The sequence below is a fragment of the Triturus cristatus genome, chromosome 7 (assembly GCF_964204655.1).
Source record: "Triturus cristatus chromosome 7, aTriCri1.1, whole genome shotgun sequence".
NCBI classification, from domain to species: Eukaryota; Metazoa; Chordata; class Amphibia; order Caudata; family Salamandridae; genus Triturus; species Triturus cristatus.
In genome coordinates, this window is record NC_140590.1 from 726,218,115 (window position 1) to 726,243,276 (window position 25,162).

At 45.6% G+C, this 25,162-nt stretch overlaps 1 protein-coding gene across 1 annotated transcript in view; it reads right to left on the reverse strand.

The window, feature by feature from the left end:
- Window positions 1-12,983: 12,983 nt before the first annotated feature.
- CCDC40 (coiled-coil domain 40 molecular ruler complex subunit) overlaps window positions 12,984-25,162 on the reverse strand; it is a 708,731-nt gene continuing 696,552 nt past the window's right edge. The window contains exon 21 of the mRNA XM_085617438.1: window positions 12,984-13,428. Within this exon, the coding sequence (XP_085473564.1) occupies window positions 13,168-13,428 (261 nt within the window). The 3' untranslated portion in view covers window positions 12,984-13,167. The remainder of the gene's footprint in view (window positions 13,429-25,162) is intronic.

The window sequence follows — 25,162 nt, forward strand, 5'->3', positions numbered from 1 at the left end:
CATTCCACTCTATATGTACGAATAGGAGATCGGAACCGAGCGAGACACACGAGTTGGAAATTGTTTGCATGAGGCTTACAGAATGTGACAGTGCTCAAGGGCATTAGAGCTGACACAAAAAATGTCTTGGACAAAAACGTAGGATCTGTGCAATCAGGGGTTGTAATCTGGGAAACATATAAAACGGTCCTACGAGACAGGGCACAAAACCAAGTAGCACGGCAGGGGAGGAAAGACCAGGAAGAGTTAACCCAACTAGAAGCTCAGATCCTAGCTCTAGAGAGATGCAATATAATGAAGACAGACCCCCAGTTACTCCGACAGCTGACGGACGCACGACATCAATACAAGGCCCTGGCTACCCAGGCAGCCAAGGCACAGGCCCAGGCGACCTTACATAAACTCTATGATGTAGGGGACAAATCGGGTAAGCTCCTGGCATGGCTTAGCCGAAAAGAAGTAGAAGCCTGATGGGTAGTAAGCATTATAGATTCACAAGGGATACCACCGACAAACGATGAGCAGATAGTGTAGACATTTGCGTCCTATTACAAAGACTTCTATGATGCCCGCCCCTGTGTCTGACCCTTGACATCACAGACTACTTAGCAGAGATACATACCCCATGATTGGAAGATGCCGCTAGGGAGGGGCCAGACTCGGACATTACGATTGAAGAACTTAAATTGGCTATAGTCCAACTGCGTCCAGGTAAGACCCCAGGACCAAACGGCCTAACAGAAGAACTCTACAAGAGATGTACAGATCTCTGTATTCCCTACCTTTTTACATTTCTTTCAAGAACTATGTCAGGAGGGAGTCCTCTCATTAGATCTGCATATGGCCATAATCATCCCTATTCAAAAACAAGGGAAACCCCAAAATAAGTGTGAATCCTACCATCCAATATCCCTACTCAATACGGAGGTGAAGATACTGGCTACTATCCTTGCCACGAGACTCCGCCAAGTAATAACGACCCTGGTTCATCAGGACCAGTCAGGATTCTTGCCCGGCAAGGCGACCAGATTGAATCTACGTAGGACCCACAACTGGATGATGGAGGTTAAGGACTGTGATACCCCCCACCTACTACTGTCACCGGACGCAGAAAAGGCGTTCAACGTAGTCCATTGACCTTTCCTCGAGGCCACCCTGATTAAATTTGGCATAGGTTCCAACTTTCGGAAATGGGTGGGACTCCTGTATAAGGATCCCAGGGCTAGGTTCCAGGTAAATGGTAAGAATTCCAGAGACTTTCCCATCAGACGAGGTAGCAGACAGGGCTGCCCTCTGTCCCCTTTACTTTTTGCTCTCACGATAGAGACTGTAGCTTGTGCGGTCCGACAACATCCTGTGATACCGGGGTTTCGCATCAACCCGGACGATACTTTGGAAGAAAAGATCTCTCTGTATGCGGACGACATACTTTTACATATCACGCACCCAACTACCACGATTCCTACCCTGTTTCACACTATAGAGCGATACGGGCACAGCTCGGGATATACAATAAATTGACACAAGTAAGTAATATATAGCCCAGGTGACTTAACCACTTGGCCCACACTCCCAGGGGATCTCCAGATAGTCAACAATGGGTTTACCTACCTAGGTATTTATCTCACCACTGAGAGGGACCTTTGCTACTGGAAAAACATTAATCGCATACTTGCGAATTTTACAGAAGATGTGAAGCGATGGATATCGCTTCCACTTACCATTCTAGGCCAGTCCACTATGTCTAAAATGATTACTTTGCCCCGATTTCTGTATGCACTACAAAACACGTACTTCCCCCTACCGCGATTGACCTTCTGAGAAATTGAGGCTCAGCTACGCTCACTCCTGTGGCTAGGGAAACAGCCAAGAATTGAACTATGTACCTTACAACGCAATCAGTATATTGGAGGGATATCGCTCCCTGACATAGAGGCCTACTACTGGGCGGAACAACTAACCCCTGTGAATGAATGGATACATGCACCAGGGGGATCACCCCACCTACAGACTAGAGAGGGAAACTATGGCCGGACGTACCTGTCTGCACTATCTATACAGAGGCAGAGGCAAGGGAAGACCTCTCCCGGCCACCCAAGCTACAATAGAGGCGTGGGGAAGAGCAACGAAGGCAATGGGGTGGGATCGGAAACTAACTAAACAGACTAAACAAAGTGGTAGATGCAGCAGCAATTCTGGTGGAGTGTGCTTTATCCTTCAATGTTAGAGGTTTATTGGCTTTTTCCATGACAGAATTGAATGGCAGATGCGACCATCTGGCTATTGTGGCTTTTGTAACTGCAGTTCCATGTTTTCCTTGACCGTAGGCCACTAACAGTTGATCCTTATTTCTGATATCTTTTGTCTTTTGAAGATAAAATTAAAGCCTGCTCAGCTGGGCTGGATGGTTCGGAAAGAAAGTTTGCAGCATTACTGGTTCATTCAAGTGAAATTGCGTTGGTACCTGCGGAATGAACTTAGGATTTGTCCAAAGGATCACTTAATCCTGTGTAAAGTGTACGAAGGGTTCTTTGATCATAAAAGCCTGAATCTCTCTAACTCTTCTTGAGGAAGTTAGAGCCAGCAAGAGGGCTACCTTCCATGTGAGGAATATAAGCTCTGCTTTATGGATCGGTTTGAATGGTCGTCTCATCAGTTGTGCTAGAACCACATTGAGTTCCCACTCTGGAGGAGGTGCATGCACAGGAGGAAAAGCGCGAAAAAGCCCTCTCATTAATTGTTTTATAAGAGAAGATGAACATAAAGATTGAAGTTGAGGAGATTTCCTGTACCTGGAAAGAGCAGCCAGGTGAACTTTGACTGACGAACAAGTGAGGCCAGACTTGGCCAGTGAGAGCAAGTAAGGTAAAATCTGTTCAGCAGGGACTTGAACTGGATGAACTGCATTGGTTTTCCACCAACAACAGAATCTTTTCCATTTTAGACGATATGTTTTGAAAGTGCTTTCTGCACAGGATTTAAACAGTATGTCTTGACTGTCCTGTGAAATATTGAGGTCTTTGAACTCTAGGAATTCAGGAGCCATGCGTGCAAGTGAAGGGACTGTGGATCCGGATGGATCACCTGGCCCTTGTTCCATGATAACATTGTTGTTGTTGGATGAAGGTGAATGGGGTCTGTCTTGTGAGAACAGAAGAAGCTCCTGGAACCAATACTGTCTGGGCCAACGGGGTGCAATCAGAATTAGGCAGCAGCCCTCCAGCTTCATCTTGCTGAGCACCCTGGGGATTAATGGAATGGGGGGAAATGCGTAGGCATAAATCCCGGACCATCTCATTGAAAGGGCATTCCCCCTTGTCCCCGGTTGAGGGAACCTGCTGGCATAATATCGGCATTTCTTGTTCTCCTGTGATGCAAACAGATCCAGAGCTGGTTTGCCCCATGTCAGAAAGATCTTGTTCACCTGAGTTTGTTCCAACTCCCACTTGTGGCAGCCGGATTGAGACCTGCTTAGTGTATCTGCCAGGGTATTGTGCAGACCCTTGACATGCTCGGCCTTCAAGGATATTCCGTGGAACGTTGTCCATTCCCACAATTCCGGTGCTTCTTGGGAAAAACGTCACAGATCTTGTTCCTCCTTGTTTGCTTATGTTGTACATGCTGGTCGTATTGTCGGTACGGACCAGCACTGAGGAACCTGCTATCCTTCAAAGGAAAGCCTGAAGAGAGAAAAATATGTCTCGGAGTTCTAAACTGTTGATGTGGTGTTGTTTCTGTATCTGAGACCACTTTCCCTGGATTTGCAAATCATGTAGATGACCTCCCATCCTTCCATGGAAGCGTCTGTTGTTAAGATGAAGTCCGGGATGTTTTGTAGGAAGGTGAGACCTTGGACAAGATTTGCTGTTTGGGACCACCTATGGAGTGCGTCCACCATTCGTGCAGTTATTTGGATAACATCCTCGAAAAACCCCAATGCTTGTTGCCATTGTTTCTGTAGTTCCTCTTGAAGAGGTCTCATCTTGAATTGTGCCAAAGGAACCAAGTTGATTGCTGAAGAGCACATTCCTATGAGCGATTTGAATATTCGTACAGAAACTGACTTTCTTCTTGAAATGGTCATCGCTAATTTTTGAAGGCGCACTTAACGGTCTTGAGACAAGAATGCTTTGCCCGGGATGGTGTCCAGGGAGGCTCCTAGGAACAAGATGACCTGAGTTGGAAGCAAGTTTGATTTGTCCTTGTTCAAAGTGAGCCCCAGCGTATTGAACAGATGGAGACAAGCTGTTGTGGCAAGATTGGCTTCCTGCTCAGATGGAGCTTTGAGCAGCCAATCATCGAGGTATGGGAAACTTGGATTCCTCGAGATCGCAAGGTCCCTGTTACTGGTGCCAAGCACTTGGTGAAAATCTGTGGTGCTGATTTTAGGCCAAACGGGAGCACCTTGAATTAATAGTGGGTGCTAGCCACTGAGAACCATAGATATTTTCGGTGCTTTGGATGGATAGGAATATGAAAGTATGCGTCTGCCATGTCCAAAGAATTCATGAAATCCCCTTCGTTTAAGCATCCCAGAATATCGGAAAGCGTTACTATCCGGAATATTTGTTTTTTGAGAAACTTGTTGAGTTTGCGGAGGTCCAGAATCGGTCGCCATTCTCCTGACTTCTTTTTGATTAGGAAGAAACGAGAATAGAAACCTTTTCCTTTCTGTGTGGATGGTACCTCTTCTATCGCTTCCTTGAGGAGCATGATCATGACTTATTTGCGCAATAAGGGAAGACGAGGGGGAGGGGGACCCCTGGGCGGAGTAGTAGGTGGTTTTTGGACAAATTCCAGTGTGTGATCCTTGGTGACTAGGTCTAGCACCCAGCAGTCTGAAGTGATCTCGTGCCACCGCTGTGCATAGGCAGAAATGTTCCGCCCACGGGTAGGGAGGGAATATTGACGGGCACCCTGATAAGCTCAATGCTTTCTGGCAGAGTCACGGCCTTGTTGCTATGTTCGCTAACGGCCGCCCTCGTGAGGGAAACGAGCCGTCGATGACTGGCGATATGACGATTGGTTGTAAGACTGGCGATATTGAGGCTGGTATTGTCAATACTGCTGATTTGACTGATAGCCGCCTCTGGCTCCCCTAAAAGGTACACGTCTATATTGCAGAGCACCCAGAGACTTTGCAGTGTCCGTGTCATTTTTTATTGCTAAAGGAGCCTCATCGATATGTTTTCCGAACAGTGAGTCCCCATCGTACGCCATGTCCAGGATCTTAGTCTGAACCTCAGGTCTAAAGGTAGTAGCTTTAAGCCACCCCTGGCGTCAAAGAACTGCAGTTCCAGCCAATTGCCGAAAGCTAGTGTTGGCGATGTCTAACGCACAATCAATTGTTTCAGAAGCAGCTCGTTCACCCTCTAATAAGATCTTCCGGGCCTCCTGTCTTTGTTCCTCTGGGATGAGATCTATCAATCCCGCCACATCTGACCACATTTGACGGTCATGGCAGCCAATGATTGCTAAAGCATTAGCAGCTCTAATTGTTGCCGCTGCCAAAGAAGAGAACTTCTTCCCCATAAGGTCCATGCGACGTCCCTCTCTATCTGGAGGAGTGGTAATAGGTGTTGCGGGGTTCTGCGGCCTGATATAAGACCGAATCTGGTCTTGGATGTCCTACAAGGCAAGATGGATTGTCCTCTGGAGTGCGATATTTTTTCTCCACCCGAGGTAGCACCGCCTGTATGGATGCTGGCGTCTTCATGATTTTTACGCCTTCCAGCCAAATGTAATCGATATTAGGAATAGAGCGTTTGACCTTTCCAGTGTCCTCTTTAAAATCATGTAAAAACAGTCTGTTTGCTTGACAGTGATAGGCAGTTGGATTCTAGTGGCTGCCCTCAGCAACAAGTTATGATGTCTTCAGGAGGAGAATGAGATGGTGTCGGGATTATATCATCATCCCAGGGATCCGGAGCAGTTGCCTGATCAGGCAATTCACCTTCCTCAACTTCTTCATCCGAGGAGGAAGTGTGCATGAACAGGTGTACAAGGTATAGTAGGCTCTGGTACCGGAGCAGGAACCACTACTTGAAGAAGTGGATTCTCTGTCAGAATTTGCTGAGGAGGAAATCTTTGACGGTTATCCGCCAACATAGCCTGCAGATCTTGAATAAGTGCTGGAGGAAGATGAGCCATCTCTCTATGGCGTGGTTCCTGTCTGTGATGGAACTGATAGGCATGACGTGGAGCTATAAATTGTTTGTGATAATAATGTCCCTCCTGGTAATCATCGTCATCATCAACCTCTTGGCAGTTTACATTGAGCTCAGATGGACTGTGAGCTACACCGTAAGGACCCTCATCATCCTCATCTTTCTCCTCCACGAAACCCTCTAAAAGATGGGATGGCAATAAAGGAGGCACTTTACTATAGTCCTGAAAAGGCTGTTGTTGAAAAGGCGATTGAAACGTCTTGAGCTGGGAAACTCTCGTCGATGGGGGCGTCGACGGTGTAGAAAAAGTATTGCAGGAAGGTCCCTCATCAATGGTCCTGTGGTCAACGGTGGCAAGATAACCGGTGCAATCGTCAACGACGTTGTCTGCGGGCTCGCCGTCATCGATGGCTTGGTCATCGACGACGCTGTCGACGACGGTGACTTCGTCGACTGTGTCGTCGACGGTGGCTTCACTGATGGCTTCTTCGTCGACGATGGGTCTTCGATGGACTTCGACGATGACCTCGCCGTAATAGTGATTCTTGTAGACAAGATAGGAGAGGAAATAGCCGTCGTTGTAAAAGTCCCGACGATGTAACACATATTGTCGACGAGGAAGGAACAGTCGTCGTCGACACAGATTTTTTAAAGTGTTTTTTTACTTACAGAGTCAGTAGAAAATGATCTAGAACGTTCTGTAAGCGGTGTAGAGGGCGGAGACTGCGTTGGCTCAGAGGAATGTTTAAAAATTCTCTCTTTATGGACAGGCTTATCCTGGGAAGTTTTAAGATGCTTCCTTCCCTCACCTGAAGAGCTTTCTTGAGATCTCGCCCTCTTACTAGATGTGGAAGCTCGATCTTCTTCCTTAGCCGAAGAGGGAGGTCGTTCTTTAGAAGATTTGAGCCATAAAATTAATCTTGCCTCTCTATCCCTGAGAGTCCTACTGGGAAACGTACGGCAGATTTTACAGTCTTTAGCCTCATGTTTAGGGTAGAGGCAATAAAGACAATCTTTATGTAGATCATCTACATGGACCCACCTCTTCCCACAGGTCCTGCAGGAGCGGAAGAGGCCTTTTGTGTAGTTGCTTGAAGAGCTGAAGAGAAAAAACTGAGTAGCACTCAGGGAGACTCCCTTCCACACGACGTGCTGTGAAAATCTGAGGAGAACTGCCTCTGCTGGGAGTGTTTTAGAGTGTGCAGGTAGCTGATTGGTTGGATCTGACTTTTGGTCCTTTTCCTATAAGGACGTAGATAGGCTACTAAGGTATAGCCTTTGGCCTCTTTTAGCCTATTTATTACTTATGGCACTACTTTTGTATTTTAACGTGGGGCTCCCATCTCTGCGACGGGGAATGATTCAGGAATGTGAATCTATGAAAGATACCCCAATACTGGATAACCTAACTGTCAGAGATGTGGACATGGGGAGGGCGACTTTTATCACACTATTTGGGAGTGCACTAAAATACAGGCCTATTGGAGCAGGATATTACAGGAACTGGGCAATATACTGGAAGATGTTATACCCTTGGACCCTAAATTTATATTGTTGGGAATTCCGGGAGACGTGGAATTGGGCCGATCGCAAATCTTCTTTACTACACTATCATTGGTTGTGGCGAAAAGGGATGTAGCGAGAAATTGGGGAGCCATAAACGCTCCATTACTCCGAGAATGGAAAGCAGGGATGGACATGTAGTAGTAAAAGAGGCGCTCTTGTGATTTGGCACCCTATGATGACCCTCAACTACCACCATTTTAACTGACTTTAGTGTGTTATTTTACCTTAGCCTGGATAAATGAGACGGTTCTGCATATGCCTGCTTCTCTTCGGTCTTGTAATCTTGCTGTCTTTTAGTGAGAGCGGTCACAGAGACATTTATGTTATAAGTGCTTACTATTGGCTTTGACCTGACTTTGCTTTGAAATGGCCTCATGTCATCGTGCTTTCTGACTTTGCCTTGCTTAAGAGTTCTGACTATTGGCTTTGACAGAGCCTCATGTCTGACTTTGCCTTATTTCTCTGCGTGCACAGCAGTGCTTGCAAGTTGTTTGGGTCATTCACATTCAAGATCTTGCTATTTTTCTGAGCGATTGCTTTTGTTTAATGTACTCTGGAAGGTCTTGTGGGAGCTTCGTTAAGATAGAGGCTGGAAGATGTGAGAATGGAGGAAGGGACATGAGAGCTGGAGTGGAGGACAAGAAGCATGTGTGGTTTACTGATGGTGCAGCCAGGTATGTAGGGGCTAAGAGGCACTGGAATGCGGTGTCATACAATCCTGTGACCCAGACATTGTTGACCACTACTGGAGAAGGAAAGAGTAGTCAGGTTGCAGGACTATATGCTGTGTATCAAGCTTTGAAACGAGAATTGCCAGAAACATGTCATATTTACACTGATTCATGGTCTGCCAATGGGTTAGCAGCTTGACTTCCCACACGGAATGCTCATAATTGAATGATAAATGCAAAGGAAGTGTGGAGAGATGTCTGGACCATGTTGACACAAAGTAAAGTTACCATGTATCATGTAGATGCTCATTGCTCCACTGACTCACTTGACCGCTGGTTTAATTCCCTCATAGATGAAAAAGTTGAGATTTCAGAGGCCAAAGTGGCAAGGCAGGATTCTGACCTGGTTGGGATTGCGAAGTGCGCACATCAGAAGTGCAGACACTTTGGAGATGAGATTACTAGCAGGTGGACAGAGAATAAAGGGATACACATTCCCCTAGATTTGATTAAAACTGTGACTTTGCAGTGTCCTGTTTATCAGAATGCACAAGCCAGACCAGTCTCACAGAAGGTGAAGGGCGAGTTGAAGAAAGGAAAATTACCAGAGCAGACAGAGCAGATGGGGTGCCTTGGGCTTCTGCCAATTGATAAAGGGAGCACGCATCCAACAGTGAGTAGAGAAATAGTCAGGAAGCAGACTGCCCCAGCCCTTCTTACTGTGCAGGGAAAAAGAGACTTTCATCCCAATACCAAGAATTCAGAGGCTGAAGCGTGGGTAGAATTCTCAGACAATTCCCAAGAGCCAGTAGTGAACCGTGCAGACAGGAATGATAATATTGTACTTTCAGAAATGCAAAACAGGGACAGGAAAAACGTGTGCTTTTTGAAAAATGTTCTTTGCAAGTAGAGTGATACTTGTTTCTTTTTCAGGTCATCATACTGTGACGTGTTGGTATGCCTGATGTCTCCCGTGTCCCCGTATGGGTGGGACCCTTCCCTTTCCCTCCCCTTACCCCCCTCCTCTCCTCTTAAGCCTGGAGGGATCCCCGGACGGTGGAAGCCGACATCCTGTGGCTGAACAAACCAGATGGGAACTTACTTTGCCAAAACCAACGAACTGTTTAGTGGAGATGATGTTACATGTGAGAAGGCTGTGTGTCTTTCACACAGAAGGACTGTGTTTTTTAAAGAGAAAACAGAACAACAAAAATTTGTTGCAATTGAAACTGTTTCATATACATGGAGTTAAAACAAAATGCGAGAAGGCTGTGTGTCTTTCACACAGGACTATTTGTTTGAAAGAAGGAGAACGACGAAAATGTGTTGCTATTGAAGAAAATGTTTTCTGAGTTAGAGACAAAAAAAAGAGAAACTGTTGATGTTGCCTTTATTTTTAAGCACAACATATATAAGTGTGGCTGCTTCAATAGTAGAAGTTCCAGTATTAGCCATTTGAGACATTAGGAGCATTACTGAGTTCATATGCTTGCATCATTTATCTTGTGTTATTCTTGCTGAGTATCCAGATATGCATACATGCTTTTATAATTTCACAGTTTTAGTTGTGTTTATTCAGTTGAGAAATGAAGTGCTTCAATCATAGTTGTGTTTTTCAGTTATGCACTGCAGTCAGTTAAGATTTGCTATCAAAGGCTTTTAATTATTCATTTTTATATGTGTCTTTCAGTTATGAAATGAGGCTTTTCATTTGTATTTGTGTTTTCAATTAAGAAATGTAGTTTTTGACCAGCTTAAATGCAGTTTTTTCACTAGTAGTGGTGCCTTTAGTTAAGAGGTTCAGTTCTTGATATATGTGAATGGCGATAGTCGATGGTCATGGGGTGGAATGTAGTAAAAGAGGCGTTCTTGTGATTTGGCTTTCTGACTTTGCCTTGCTTATGAGTTCTGACTATTGGCTTTGACAAGGCCTCATGTCTGACTTTGCCTTATTTCTCTGCGTGTTTGGGTTATTCACATTCAAGGTCTTGCTGTTTTTCTGAGCGATTGCTTTTGTTTAATGTACTCTGGAAGGCCTTGTGGGAGCTTCGTTAAGATAGAGGCCGTAAGATGTGAGAATGGAGTCAGGGACGTGAGAGCTCCTTACTGCCATGGGGATGCTTGCCTGGAACCTGGCCAGTTCTGGTAATATTCCTCTGGCGCCGGGAGGAGGTCATTTGCGAATCTTCTAGTGTGTTTAAAGCTGAGGGTTGCAGACTGAGAAGCTGGGAGTTTGGAATCTGAGCGAGGGCAGACGTGTCTATCTCGGAGTGACCCTGGTTGCTGAGCTCTGAACTCCTCCGGTCAGAAGTAGGCTAAGATGCAGATGAAGTGTTTGCACCAGGTGATGTATTGAGTTTTGGTTATTGTCATTGTGATGTTTAGCCAGTGGCTTTGATCATTTGAGGTGTTTTCTTTGTGGTGTGGGAGGTGCACATCCAGAGTAATCCTCTGCTGTATATATATATATATTGCAGGAAGTCCAGTGTGTATTATCTTCTGCTTGATTATTAATCCGTATTATTCATGCATTTAGATTATAGTTTGCTACATATATTTGAATCTTGTGCATTTGGCATCTGAGACAGCCTTTGTTTAGAGAGCATTGTGTAATAAAACCCAAGCCTTATTCTAAAAGAGAGAGAGTCCCTGCATTTTATTTTACTTGTTTATTTAAATGTGTCTGATACCTAATGAATCTGCATTTACTGATATATTTGGCCTACCGTTAATAAACTTGTGTGTGTTATTTCAAAGCACCTGAATGTGTCTTTTGCCTCCAAAGTGGGAATGCTGTGCAAAGTGTGTGTTTTAAAGGTGCAGTGATACATTTACCTCTCTTTAGGGGAGCACAGGGTTTGGGAGTGTCCTTCTTTTGAAAAGCTGATTCATTACACATGTATATGCCCATTCACCAACAAACCCCGTTGTACCTTTCTGACAAACTCAAAAAGGCTGGCTGCTCCCGACAGATGAGAAGCTCTAATGCTCTATTCCTCGTCCTCCCCTGATAAAAAAAAGACCACCACACAATCTCGTTCCTTCTCCGGAAATGCCCTGATCATCTGGAATGCTCTCCCCATGGACTTGCGCTGTAACCCCTCTTACCTCAGCTTTAAAAAAGACCTCAAATCTCACCTTCTCAATAAATACTGGGGCCCATAACCTCGCATCAAACCCTTTATTCAACTTCCCCCGACTCCATTTCCACTTTCCTTTCTGCCTGACTCTTTTCCCTCTCCCCCTCCATCTTCTTGATGTATCACCCTCTAACTAACTCACCCCCAGTTACGACCCCTACCCCCAGGTCCTCCCTAATCTACCTCAATCGTTACTTCCTTTCTCCTCAATTTGTTCTCTCCCATCTATTTTACTCAATTTATTTCTTCCCCACCAAACAGCCTTGAACATTGTTCCCCACTCTCCTAAAAATGAGCGGAACTTTGAGTTTTTGTCAATGTATAAAAATCGCTTTTCATGACAGCCTCTTCCCATGTAAATTGCCCTTCTTGTTGTCTTTTTGCCAATTTATTATTATTTTCGTGTTAAATAGTCTTTCCTGCCAACATCTCGTCATGTTAATAGCTTTTTGCCTATTTGTCAATTTAATGTTTGTAATCTGGCCTGTCCGTGTTTTTGTACCCTATTGAAAAACTGTTTGTACTGCAATGATAAATGCTCATGTAAAGCGCTCTGATACCCCTGGTCTAGCCAGCACTATATATAACTTTTCAAATAAAAATAAATATATGGCGGCTGAAAGGGTCACCTATAAGGCGAGGAGGTTCCCGAAGAAATTCCACAGGGTATGGGGCAAATGAAGGAAATATTATGGCTTTGATGTCGTAGTGTGAGATGATTAATTGGATCCCAGAGGGATGTTCCACTCCGGCTCAATGACAGATAAAGGGCCCCTAGCATCTAAGGGGAAGAGAAACCCCATGGAATTAAGATACAATTGTGTGGGCATTTTAATGTTGATCTTTCAAAAGACCCGCCATGGCTATAAAGATGTACTGTCTGATGTATGGATTACTAATGTACAACAATGCATGACTGTAACCGATTTTGTTAAGGTTTGTTTTTCTTTTGTTTGCAAAAATATAATAAAACGTTTTTTTTTAAAATGTGTACGCAGATGAACCAACATCTGGGCGGAGCGACAGTCCCTCTCTGTAGCACACCTGAAAGCTCTTGGGGAGTTTGTTTTTGCACAACGGTAACAGTACCACCCATAAAACCTTTTTCTACATTGACAGGAACTGCCATTACAGTGGTTCCTGTCAATGTAGAGAAATGTCCATGGGGCCAGCGGAATTCTCTAAATTTGGCAAGGTGGAGGTCTCTTGCGACAGTAAAGGTAATGTCCTCCACCATCCCGGGTGAATATACTCCGTCTGCCAAACTCTATATCAGGCCCTAAGATTCCTTTGCTTTTAGAGAATGAACAGTTGGAAACAGGTCTACCTCAAAACTTCTACTATCCTTATCTGGCAGATGCTGGTGCAGAGGGATAAGAATTAACAGGGTGAACATTTATCTCTGAATGACTGAGTTTCCATATACCCAGAGTCAAAGATGTCTTTGCACATTCCGTTTATTAATACATTAGGCTTTTTTTTTGTCCTTGTATTTTATAGTATATTCGTGTTTTTGTAACCAGAACTCTGTGTAAAATAAAAGATGAAACTACATTTGCATCGAAGGTTCTCTGGGGCTCTTCTCCAAGGAGCATCTCTCAGCACACGTCATCTGCATAATGCCTACTGAGTTCTCTCAGTGTCCTGTGGGGCGCCAAGCCTGGCCTCCAGAGCCAGGCTCACCTTCCGCAGGGCTCCTTGAAACTGTGGATACTCCTGCTGGATTTGGTGCACAATGGTGCTGATGTTGTGCATACGGTTCTCCTGCTTCTGCTGCTCACAGTCCAGGCTTTGCTCGCTGCGGCACAGAGGTGTGTATTTACCATCCTTCACCGCCTGCAGGTGCTTCTGGCGGGTCTGGTGCGCGATTATCTCCAGAAGGTTCTGATGGGTGATAGACAAAGGGGAGCAGTTACCAGAAAAGCCAGCAGCATAACAAAACCAGCAAAAAAGTGACCCAAGTTGGCGCGTCTTTTAACATCTACTCTGATTTTGTCAAAATAAGACTTAAATGTTGCATTAAATCACATAACTAAGTCACAATTTAAATCAGGCAGATATCTAACGGGTGTGAAAGGAGGGCAATAATAAGCAGAAGAACTATAGAAACGTAATTTTTTATTTACATGCACATGATAATTAGGTTGCTATACAACAAAGGGCCAGATGTACGTCAGTAATCGGTTGTGATTACCAAATAGCAAATATTTACGATTTGCTTTTTGTTAATCGCAAACACTAATGTACAAAAGTGTCTTTGACACATTCTGCGATTCCAAGTGGGTCGCAAATATACCTCCTTCATGAAAATAAAAGAGGTAGGTTTTGGTTTGCGACCCATTGGGAATCGCAAAAATCACAGGGATGATAGCCTGTGGGGGTCACCAGATCACCATGTCTGTGATTGCTTCTAAATAAAGCAATCTTTTTTTTTTTTTAAATGCAGCCCGTTTACCTTAAAGGAAAATAGGATGCTTTTTTTTTAATGAAAAGTTTTCTTTTCATTTTTTTAAGAGTAGGCAGTAAGTTTTCTTTTCGTTTTTTTACAGTAGGAAGAGGTCCATGGGACCACTGTCTGCTCTTAAATGTTTTTTTAATAAACATTCCCAAAGGGGAAAGGATCCCCTGTGAACCTCTTTCCATTTGTGAATAGGTTACCACCAAGTTGATGGTAAAAGAAGACAGCACAATTTGTCATGGAGAGTACACAAAAAGAGACAGTACAATTTGTCATAAAAAACACACATCTGTGTTAAAGACACGTAAAGGCTGGAATCCGATAAACTGTGCCTAATTTAACATCTATAGTTCCAGCTACTACACGGATTGTGTATCCAAGTGTCTACACATTTCTATGGTAAATTCCAATTTGACCATTTTTTTCAAGACCCAAATATGACTCCAACAACACATGTATGTTGCCAGTATTATGTCAAGTACCTCAAAATTCATATACAGATAGTTATTACGAGAGATTCCATAGTGATAAAATATATATTGGGATAAAAACGTATAAATTCAATAGCAGCATAGCTTTCATATACACAATGTTTTCATTTTTTTTTAAACTGTTATTATTCAAAAAAGAAAGACATTGGGGTAAAACTGTAGCAGCACGATTTTCCATAAACAAAATTTCAGTTCATTATTCTTTCAGGGGTCCCCGACCTCCGCCTTCCACTCATAGACTGGAGTCCATATGATTTTCCCCAATTTTTGAGCCTTTTGGCCTTTTCTTTCATAGATTCCTTTCTCCAGATTAAAGGTGGAGAGAAGCCGAGCAAGCCATTGCGAGAAAGATCTTATCTTATCTTAGGTGCAATTTGTAAAGCGCACTGTCGCCGAGGCTTCCTGGCGCTGATGGGGCCACTGGGTCTAGTCAAGCTGAGGCAATACAGATTTTAACCACTGCCATTGCCAAAAACATAAAGTATGGTTGGGCACCATCTGACCGAGTGCTAATAACCCCCAGTAGCATTATTTCTGGGGTTAAAACCACTTTCACCTTCAGGGTTAGCTCTAAAAACTGTTCTATACCTTTTTCAAGAGCATCTAGCCGTGGGCAGGTCAAGAACATGTGCACCACATTTGCCCTAACTGCTTGGCAGCGGGGACAGCAAATACCCACAGCCCCCCCCTTAGCTATTTTGTCTTGTGTGTAATACAAATCTAAAATCGTTTTAAAGTGTTGCACATGCAGTTTTGAAGAGCAGAGTATATTATTTCCCCTGTCTAAAGAATCAAGGAAGCCGGATCCTTTTACTCCAAGCCTTTGGTCCCATTTTTCAGCCTGCTTCTCTGAGTCATCTGGCTGCATGGCGATCAACTCACTATATATTCTACTGATAGTGCATCCATCTTCATCCCTTAACCTATTGATCATGGCATTCTTGGCTAACCCATGTGGACCCCCTATTTTCTTCCCCTAGTAGATACGTATCTGTAAATATAAAAAAAAAAATATTCCTGTCTACACCCTATCTATCCTGTAACTCTGAGAATGGCCTGAATCCAGTTACAATGACTAAATCCCCGACCACGTCTACCCCTAAGTCTTACCATCGTTTCATAATGCCATCATGAAAAACTATTGGTAAAGATGGATTCATATATAATGGGGTATAGTGATTCATTCTCCCTATCCCCTTCTTTCTTTTTATTGTCTTCCACACCTGACCTGCTGCTAATAAGGTCTTAAATCTTACCTTCTTGTAATAACTAGGCTTGATAAACCTTAAGGACAAGTTTTTAACATCTTTCCCCACCAATAAATCGTAGATATCGGATACCCCCCCCTGGTTCCAAGGGTCAAAGGGATTTCCCCCCACTAATGCACACATGTATTGCAGGGCTCATGCTAGATGATATAATCTAAAGTCTGGGACCGACATTCCTGCTTTCTCTTTGGGGAGACACAAAGTTCATGGCCCGCCTTGTCTTGCCGTATGCCCATATAAATCTATGTACCAACCCGTCTAACTTTCTAAACCACACTGTCTCGAATATCAAGGGTATTGATCTGAAAATAAATAAAACTTTAGGCAGAAAAATCATTTTCACCACATTGCATCGGCCTACCAATGATAAATGGAGATTGTTCAGCCGGGCAAAGTCCTGTGATCCCTTCTGGATGACCGGGGCAAGATTCAGATCTATGATTGTCCCAGTATTGGATGGTATATTTATCCCTACATACACTGCCAACTGAGCAACCCGAGAGTCGTTCAGCCTAAGATATTCATTAACTACGAATTGGGTTTTGTGTTGATTGAGTGAATACCCGGATACTTGGCCGAAGGCCAGCTTTTCTTTTGTTATTTCAGCCAATGCTGACTCAGGTGTTGGTGTAGTAATCGCTAAATCATCTGCGTACCCCAAGATCTTAGTGTCCAGCCCATGAAAGCTTATCCTGGGGTTAGTATTAATTCTGCGGATTAGGGGGTCAATATAGCAGGCAAACAGTAATGGGGAGGAGGGACACCCCTGTCTGGTCCCTCTTTTTATCTTGAATTCCTGCGTTTGCCATCCCGCCAATTCCAATCTAGCTGTGGGAGATGCGTATAATACTCGTAGGGCTTTGATAAAATCTATTGCAACCCCCAACCGCTCGAGAACCACCCACAGAAAGTCCCAGGAGACCCTATCAAATGCTTTCTATGCATCTAAGAGTATAAGTGCCATAGGGTCTCCTAAGACAGACGCTGCGTCGAAGAGTGTAATAAATCTACTAACATGATCTGTGGTACCCCTCACCGGTATGAATCCGTGTTGTCTGGGCGAGATGACTTGGCCAATAACCGGGAATATATTTTGGTATCCGTGTTCATCAACGTGATTGGTCGATATGAACCTGGATCTGTGGGTGACTCCCCCTTCTCCAAAAATACAACTATGCTAGCTTGTGCCCAAGAGTCTGGGGGTGTTTCCCCCATTTGTACCTGACAGAGCATCTTTGACAAGTCTCCCCCAAGAGAGGACCAGAAGATTTTATAAAACTCAAGCGGGATTCGGTCTTGGCCCGTAGCTTTCCCTGCTGCAAGCTCACTGAGCGCTTTAAATATTTCATCAGATGAAAAGGCAGCGGCCAGAGCTTCTTGGTCTTCCAAGTAGAATTTCTCCCACTCATCAGAAGCAATATATTCCCTGATTACATTATCACTGCTGTTGCCACTGTCCTTCTCAGAGTCGCACAGTTTCATGTAAAACCTGCGAAATTCCTCTCGGATTCCCTGGGCTGTGGTAACCAGGTTCCCATGCTCATTCTTAATTGCTATTATCTCGTTCTGTACGTTCTTCTGTCTGGTGCGGATTGCCAATATACGCCCTGCCCGCTCACTACACTCAAAACATTCCTCCCTTCGTGTCATATACTTCTCAGTTACCTTAGCTACAACCACATCGCCTATAGCTGCTTTAGCTAAGGCAAGCCTATTCAATATGCCCTCAATATTCTCTCCTGCTTCTTACGCCCTTACTAGATCTTCTTCAATTGCTTCCAATCTTTGATATATTTTGGTTAATGGCTGATGTTTTTTAGAACGGTATAGACTAAAATTTAGTGTCTCTCCACGGATACCTGCCTTCAGAGCATACCATACCGGATCGGGCACTCCCTGTATTGTATCCCAGAAACTCTTCTGTCCATTTTTTCATGCGGGCGATATAACCTTCGTCCACTATCAATCCCCTTTCAAAAGTCCAATTCTGTTGTGCCCTCTCCCCCCCGATCTGTAATATCCCCAGGACTAGAGGATTATGGTCTGACATTACTCGGGGAAATTTTCAATACGGCATTTTGCAATTAGATCTTGAGAGACAACAAAATAGTCCAACGAGCAACTGTTCTGTGGGGAGCCGAGAAATAGGTGCTTCCAGAATCAGGTTTTGTCATGTTTACCTCTCTCCATGCATCTAGTAGCCCGTTCCCTTCCATTAGGTGGGACAGAGCCCTATAAACCCTAGGCTTCCGGCCTTTATATGATCCCGGACTACTGCTCCCCCGCACCCCAATCTCATTGTAATTCAGGTCCCCACACATTATAATCGGGGTCAGCCATCCAGCTAATTCCAGATTAAAAATTCAAAAACCTCGGGCTCAACCCCCGTTGACCCATATATTGAGCAGAGGGTAAATGAAAATGTAGACATATGTAGCTCTGCGATAGCCCATCACCCATATTTATCGGCCAATTGCTTCTTGCAGAAAATCTCTTTTCCCGAATTAGAATGGCAACCCCCCTAGTTCTAGTGTCCTGTGTGGTGTGTGCTACTAACTTGTAACCTAACTGGTCTAAGACTTTTTTTTTCCGCTCCCATAATATGCGTCTCCTGGAGACAGACAATATCAGACCGCAGCATTTTCAAGTCTTCTGCAGCCCTACGTCGTTATCCAGGGTCATTTAACCACAAATATTAACTGAGGCTATCCTTAGATTCATCATGATAGTCTTTTTTTCCCCCTACATCCACAAAATGCCGCCTCCCTTCATTAGATACCCTATTCTTATTCTTCCTTTCCCAACAACCAGTTTCACCTTCTATCTGGAATCTCCCTTTTGATTGTTGTTCCCTATTTCCTCCCTTAACTACCCTTCCTCTCTTCCCTCCCCCCTCCACAGAAACCCTCCCTCCCCCCGAGACCCTTCCCTCCCCCCCACGCAGTTAGTGAGACAAACAGACCATGTGAGGTCTGGGTGATGGTGCCTGCGTCCCTCCTACCCCCCGCCCGATGCCCTTATCATTCTAGGTAGAGCCTCTCTTCACCATTTAATCCCTCCATTGTGCCAGTGATACATTTATTTAGTTGCTCGCATTCAGTTTTTATTCTCGAATTTCATCCAAGTATTCCTTTGCCTTTATTTCAGATGTGCAAACTCTAACTTTGTTTTTGTGGATTGTTAGACCTGTCAGCCCTTTGGGTGGTCCCTCCTCATCATTATTTATGTTGTCCCACTTTTGCCTCAAACCCTGTTAGTATTTTTCCTTTTGGGGAACCACCAGACTTTTTAGTATTGATGCAGATTCAGGGAGCCATTTTATCTACCCCTGGAACTTCTGTCTGAGGGCCTGGAGCACAAAATGGTGGCCACCTGTGACATCATCAGAACTCACTGAAACCTACTAGAACCTTCTGCAACATTCTGGAACCCTGTGACAGTTGGAGGCGGTTTAGAATGTTGGGAAGCTAAGTCAGAGTTGACAGTTGGAGCTGGCAGTTGGCACCTGACTGGTGAAGAGAGAGCAGCAGAAACCTGAAGGAGGAAGGAGTGAGGCAGCAGGGGTGGAAACTTGTGCCTGGAGTGGGGTCCATAAACCCACCCTTGATACTAGTCCCTACTGACTAAGCCCAGCCTGGAGCCCTGTGTGGGAGAAAGCAAGAAAAACCATCTTAAGGACCTGGACAGCAGGAACAGGCCTTAAAAGCAAAGAACAGCAAGTTCCTGACCTGTTTATTGGTTTCCCTGGAGTCCGACGTCGAGAAGCCTAGAGACCTGGAAACCGAGGTGGAGAAGCGGCGCTGACTGGAAAACAGACGTCGTACCCGGAGCCGCCAGAGGTCGAGAGAGGGCGCCGACGGAGGTCGTAGAGAGTACCAGAGGTCGAGGAGGAAGTCACCTGAGGTCGAGTGTGCGGCGTCGACGGGGGAGTGAAGTCCGCCCTCCGGAGTCGCCGGAGACCGAGGTGAAGCGTGCCGGAGGTCGGGAGTGGAGATCGCACTCCGGAGTCGCCGGAACCTGAAGAGAATCGTGCCGGAGGTCGGGAGTGGAGGTCGCACTCCGGAGTCGCCGGAACCCGAGGAGAGGAGCACCGGAGGTCGGGAGTGGAGATCGCACTCCGGAGCCGACGGAAGTCGACATCGAGGCAAGGCCGGCCGACGTCATCGAACCGGAGCCGCCCGAAGTCGACATCGAGCCAAGACTGCCCGACGTCATCGAACCGGAGGTCGACATCGAGCCGAGGCCGCCGACATCGAACCGGAACCGCCTACCGGCGTCGTCAAGAACTGTCATTGCGCCGAGGCCGCCGACATCGAACCGGAACCGCCTCACGGCGTCGACACGACTCCAGCGGCGTCGGAGCTTCATAAAAAGGGCAGTAAGTGGAATAGAGGGCGCCTAAGGCCCTGTGGAACTCTAAGAGACCATCCTAGGGGATAAAGAGGTGTTAGGACCAGCCTGGGAGTGCCAGGGGTGGACTGAGACTGATACAGTGACCTGTGTGAGGGGTTGTGTAGTTTGGGAGAGCCAGATTCCTAGATTACCCCTGATCAACCTCAGTTTTAGCCTCAGCCTTACCCAAGCTAGGTGAGACATCCTCAGGCCATCCACCTAACCACAAGCTGTGACTGGGCCAAATCAGCCCATAGTATTTTAAATGTGATCTGATTTTACAAATGTCATTGTTGGCTGATATTATTTATTGAGGGTACTGTATTTATTGTATTTATCTAAGTTATTCCTGTAATGTATTTATTGTCCTGAGCTAACTTATTCCTGTACAGTATTTATTCCCTCACAGTATTTATTTGACCTGATCCTATTTATTGCACCTGTAAAGTGTTATTATTTATTTGACCTGCACTTTCTAAGGAGAAGCTTGTGTACTGTGATTGTATTATTATTTATTTAATCAGCAACTAAGAGAAAAGAAGATAAACACAGAGATATTTTCATAATTTTTAAGGTGTAGTGTCGTTTTTGGAACGGATGCACGCATGGTTATTGTGTGGGTATGTCGTATGCTTAACACGGTGCCTTCCTTACCGCTCGAGCCAAGCTACCACAGCGTGTCTGGGAGAACACCACCACCACCCTTCCGGTGTGGGAGTGGGTTTTTCTAACATGGATTATTTTCAAACGGGCTGGATATAACAAATACGCCTCTGCCCCCTGTGCTTGACAAGGTTGGATCAGCTGTCTCAGGCGCCGTCTTTCCACCGTCACATGACAGAAGTCGGGTCAAGTGAAAAATGTCTGCCCTTCATATGAGCGTCTGGAGTCCGGGTGTTCTTTGAGGAATATTGCTTCACGCAATAAGAAATTCCGGAAGTATACTATGATGGCTCTTGGTTTTTGCATCCTCCCTGTGTGTGTCTGCCTGGGGTTTTTGAGCATAAGAGGGTAGCAGTGGACCTGTTGGACTTTTTGGTCCCAATTCCACTGTTGAAGCTCCAGGAAAGCCCCTTTCAGCAGTTTTAGAACATAGGCTCTGATGTCACCCCCTTCTATACCTTCTTCTATACCCAAGATCCTTAGATTATTGCGTCTTTGCCGATTTTCATAATCCTCAAGCTTCCATTGTATGTCCGCTATCTGTGCACCCTGGGCTACAGTTTGTTCTTGTCTTTTCGCTACTTCATTTTCCAATCCAGCCATGCGTTCCGCTACTGCTATAATCCTTTCACCCATTTCGGCACAGGCTTTCGCAACCTTTCTGACCGCCCCCTGTAACTTCTTTGTCGCCAGGCGGGTTTTTTTGCCATCTCTTCGTGTTTCTTCCTGATGTTCTTTTATTGAGTCGTATATCAATCTCAGGGTCAGTTCCTCAAGCTCTTGACTGCTATGCCCATTTCTCACTGCTGAGTAAGGCTCCTCATATTCCTTTTGGGTGGCAGAGTAATCCCACTTTAGGGCAAGACTTCCTTGTTTCTTCAGACCCTCCTTGCCCTGCCGATCCTTGCTTCGCCTGAGGTTTCTCTTCTTGCGGACTATAGTATCAGGCCCGTCCACCTGGCTGCTGGGATCGGAGCTGGAACTGGAGGATATGGACCCGCTCTCCCCATCAAATACTACAGCACTTGCCGTACTTGTGTCAGACCCGTCGGTCAAGGAGAAGAACTTGTCCCCTAGGTCTAGGGATTCTTCAAGGGACCGGTGGCCTGAAGCCTCTGGTGTGATCACATAGCGCTCTGCTGTCTGAGATACTTCCTCCTGTGGGGTAGCACCCTGCTCTTGCCCAACTCCTGGGTCTTTCTGAACTAGGGTGGCTTAGGGAGTCTCTTTCCCTGAGCTATGATCCAATTGTTCTGGTTCAGGCTCACCGCTCGAAATCTTGGCACCATCATTGGGGTTCGGCTTCTTACATTGAATTATGGAGTGGTGCTCTGCCTCCCCGTCCCTTCCTCCCTCATTCATGGTACTCTTTTGTCTTTCGGGAACAATCGTTGTGGGAGGGAAGAACTCAGTAATTGCCTGTTGGAGGGGAGAGTCCGTTTTTGCCCCCTTCTCTTCATTAACATTATTCTTATTAGCATTAGCCTCCACGCCCTTACTTCCTTTAGGGTCACTTTTGGGGCCACAGGCAAGAATGGTTTTGGATCCCTTGGGGTGTGCAGGAGGGCATACCGCCGTGGTGACCGCTATTGCTGTTGCAGTTGATTGTCCAGCATCTCCGCTCCGATTGCGAGCAGTACGTACAGATTTGGGAGGCATACTGATTTTGACGCCTTCCCACGCCGAGTGCCACCCGTGCCGTACTGCGAGCACCACCAGCAGTGGCTCGGACAGAGATAGCGAACGGCTTGATGGATATCCCCAACGCCACCAGGACCGTCCGAGCCCTGTCCACCACTCGGGCCGCGTCCTTGCTTCTTTGCGCCATGCTCTTTCCGGGGGGCAAATATAATGTTTGTGAGGCTCAGTGTAGTCTCAATCGTCGGCATCGGGCAGAGAGATATTGGAGACCGTTGCGGTCTTTTACAGAGACGCCATCTTGTCTCCTATTATCTGTTATCTTGATGAGTTGCCAATAGATGTATTGATTTTGCTTTTTCGATCACGATTTAGGAAAGTTTTGTCAAATCCATATATGAACTTGAAATGCACGTAATTTTTATGTGTAATTCCTTTAATCTTGTTTTTAATGAGTAATTGACTTTGAGATGTTTTGTATATGTTTTTAATAATAAAAAATAGATATATTTACTATTTCTTGTGTTTTGGCCTTGGGTCTGCAACTAGACTCCCCTGTGTGAGTTGATGTGAGTATAAGTGAATGAGCGTCTGTTTGTGAGTGGTATATACAATTTAGCAATCCAAAGGAAGCCTTGTTTTTCAATTGTTTTTTAACCAGTCAACTGGATCATAGTATAATCCAGAGAAGATAAGTAATATCTAAGAACTCCCTCAGGTTAGCCCCAGCCTGAGGTCGAGTCCACCCTAGTAGTACCACCTAACCAGGGTGGGCAGAGGTGGCAAATGATGAAGCATGTCACATTACGTGAGTGAGCCATCCTCGTCCAATTCTTGGAATTGCCAATAAACTGGGAGTGAAGTAGGTAGTGGGAGCAGGGAAGTCTACACATCCCTTCCTCAGGTTTCGCTAAATAGCGAACTGCGGTTAAACATTGGGGTGTCACGCCAATCTTTGTGTTTTGATGAGTGACTAAGGGCAGGTGTGCGCCCTCTAATGCCTTGTACCTCTCCACTTGTGTGATATAATAGTTTAATCTGATAAAACATTTATCCCAACGACAGACGTATACAGTTTTAGTCGAGGGATGCCTGGATGCCAAGATGACATCAACAACCTCCGGAGAATGTCAATGGTGTTCAGTTGTCATTGCTCAATCTCCAGACATAAAGGTGGAGATTACGAATCTCAGAGTCTATAACCCTGATCTGCTGCTGTGACAGTAGGTCCTTCCCAAAGGGGCACCTGATTGGAGGACAGATGCTCAAGCTCAGGAGTTCTGGATACTATACTCTACATGCCCAATTCGGGGCCACTAGGATGTATTTGGCCTGGTAGGTCTTGAACTTCTTTGGAACATGAGCAGGAGTGGTATAGGTGGAAAGGCATATGGGAGTCCTGATTTCCACTCGAGGCAGAACACATCTCTGAGCAAGAGATCCTTGAAAACAAACTCCAGCACGCAGAAGTGCAGACATTGAATGTTCTTGGGAATGAATAACAGATGGAGCCAAGGTTCTCCCCATTTGTGGAACAGACCCTGCGCCACCTCCAGGTGTAACTGCCACTTGTGATCTGCTTGATCCGGCTGAGCTTATCTGCCCTGCCAATCAATTATACTGCCAGATGGTTCATCTTTAGGAAAATTCCTTGGTGGTTCAGTCAGTTCCAAAAGCACAAGGCCTCCTGGCACATGGTCCGTGACCCCACAACGCCTTGTTTGATGCAGTACCACATGGCATGTCTGTTGTCCATGAGCACCTGCACCTGCCTCCCCTTGATGGATGGAACAAAGGCTTTGAACACCAGGCAGATCACCCTCAGAATCAGAAGGTTAATAGGGGGCTGGGACACTGCCGGAGACCAGAGGCCTCTGATCTCCACCTCTCCCAGATCGCCACCCCCAAACCAGACACCACTGTCAGCGCTGGGTGGGGAAGAGAGGGGGTTCTGCTGCTGACCCCAGCGAGGACCAGCAACCACCATTGTAAATCTTTTGCAGTCTCCTCCGAATACTGAATGTCGTCGTAGAGGTCCTCTTGAGGTTGGGCCCACTTCCCAATTAAGAGTTCGCATATGCCATCCGGCATGCTCGACCAGCAGGATGCAGGAGACCATCAGTTCCAGCGGCCTCAGAGTCGACCTCACTGAAATCTAGGACCAAGGCTGAAAAATTAGAATCATAGGTTGAATGTCCTCGACTCCCTTACCTAGGGGAAAGACACAAAACCGAACTGCGTCTAGAATAGCTCAGATGAAGAGAGCATCTGAGAAGAGGTCAGGAGTGACTTGGGCATGTTGATAGTGAACCATAGAGATGACAAGAAGTTCGCCATTGTCTGAAGGTGGTTGACGACTGCCTGGGGTGAGTCCGTCTTCAACAGCCAGCCGTCGAGGTAGAGATAGACTGGCACCCCTGACCTCCGAAAATGTGCTGCCACCCCCGCCATCACTTTTGCAAACACTTGAGGGACACTAGTGAGACCAAAGGGGAGTACAGCAAACTGAAAATGCTCCTGTCCCACCATGAACCGTAGGTAACGCCAGTGGGCTGGCAACATGGGTATATGGAAATAAGCATCCTGTGGTCCAAGGCTACTGCCCAGTCTCTAGAGTCAGGAGTAGGCAAGACCTGGGCCTATATGAGCATTTTTAAAATTATACTTCCAGAGGATGGCATTGAGACGGCGCATGTCTAAAATAGGCC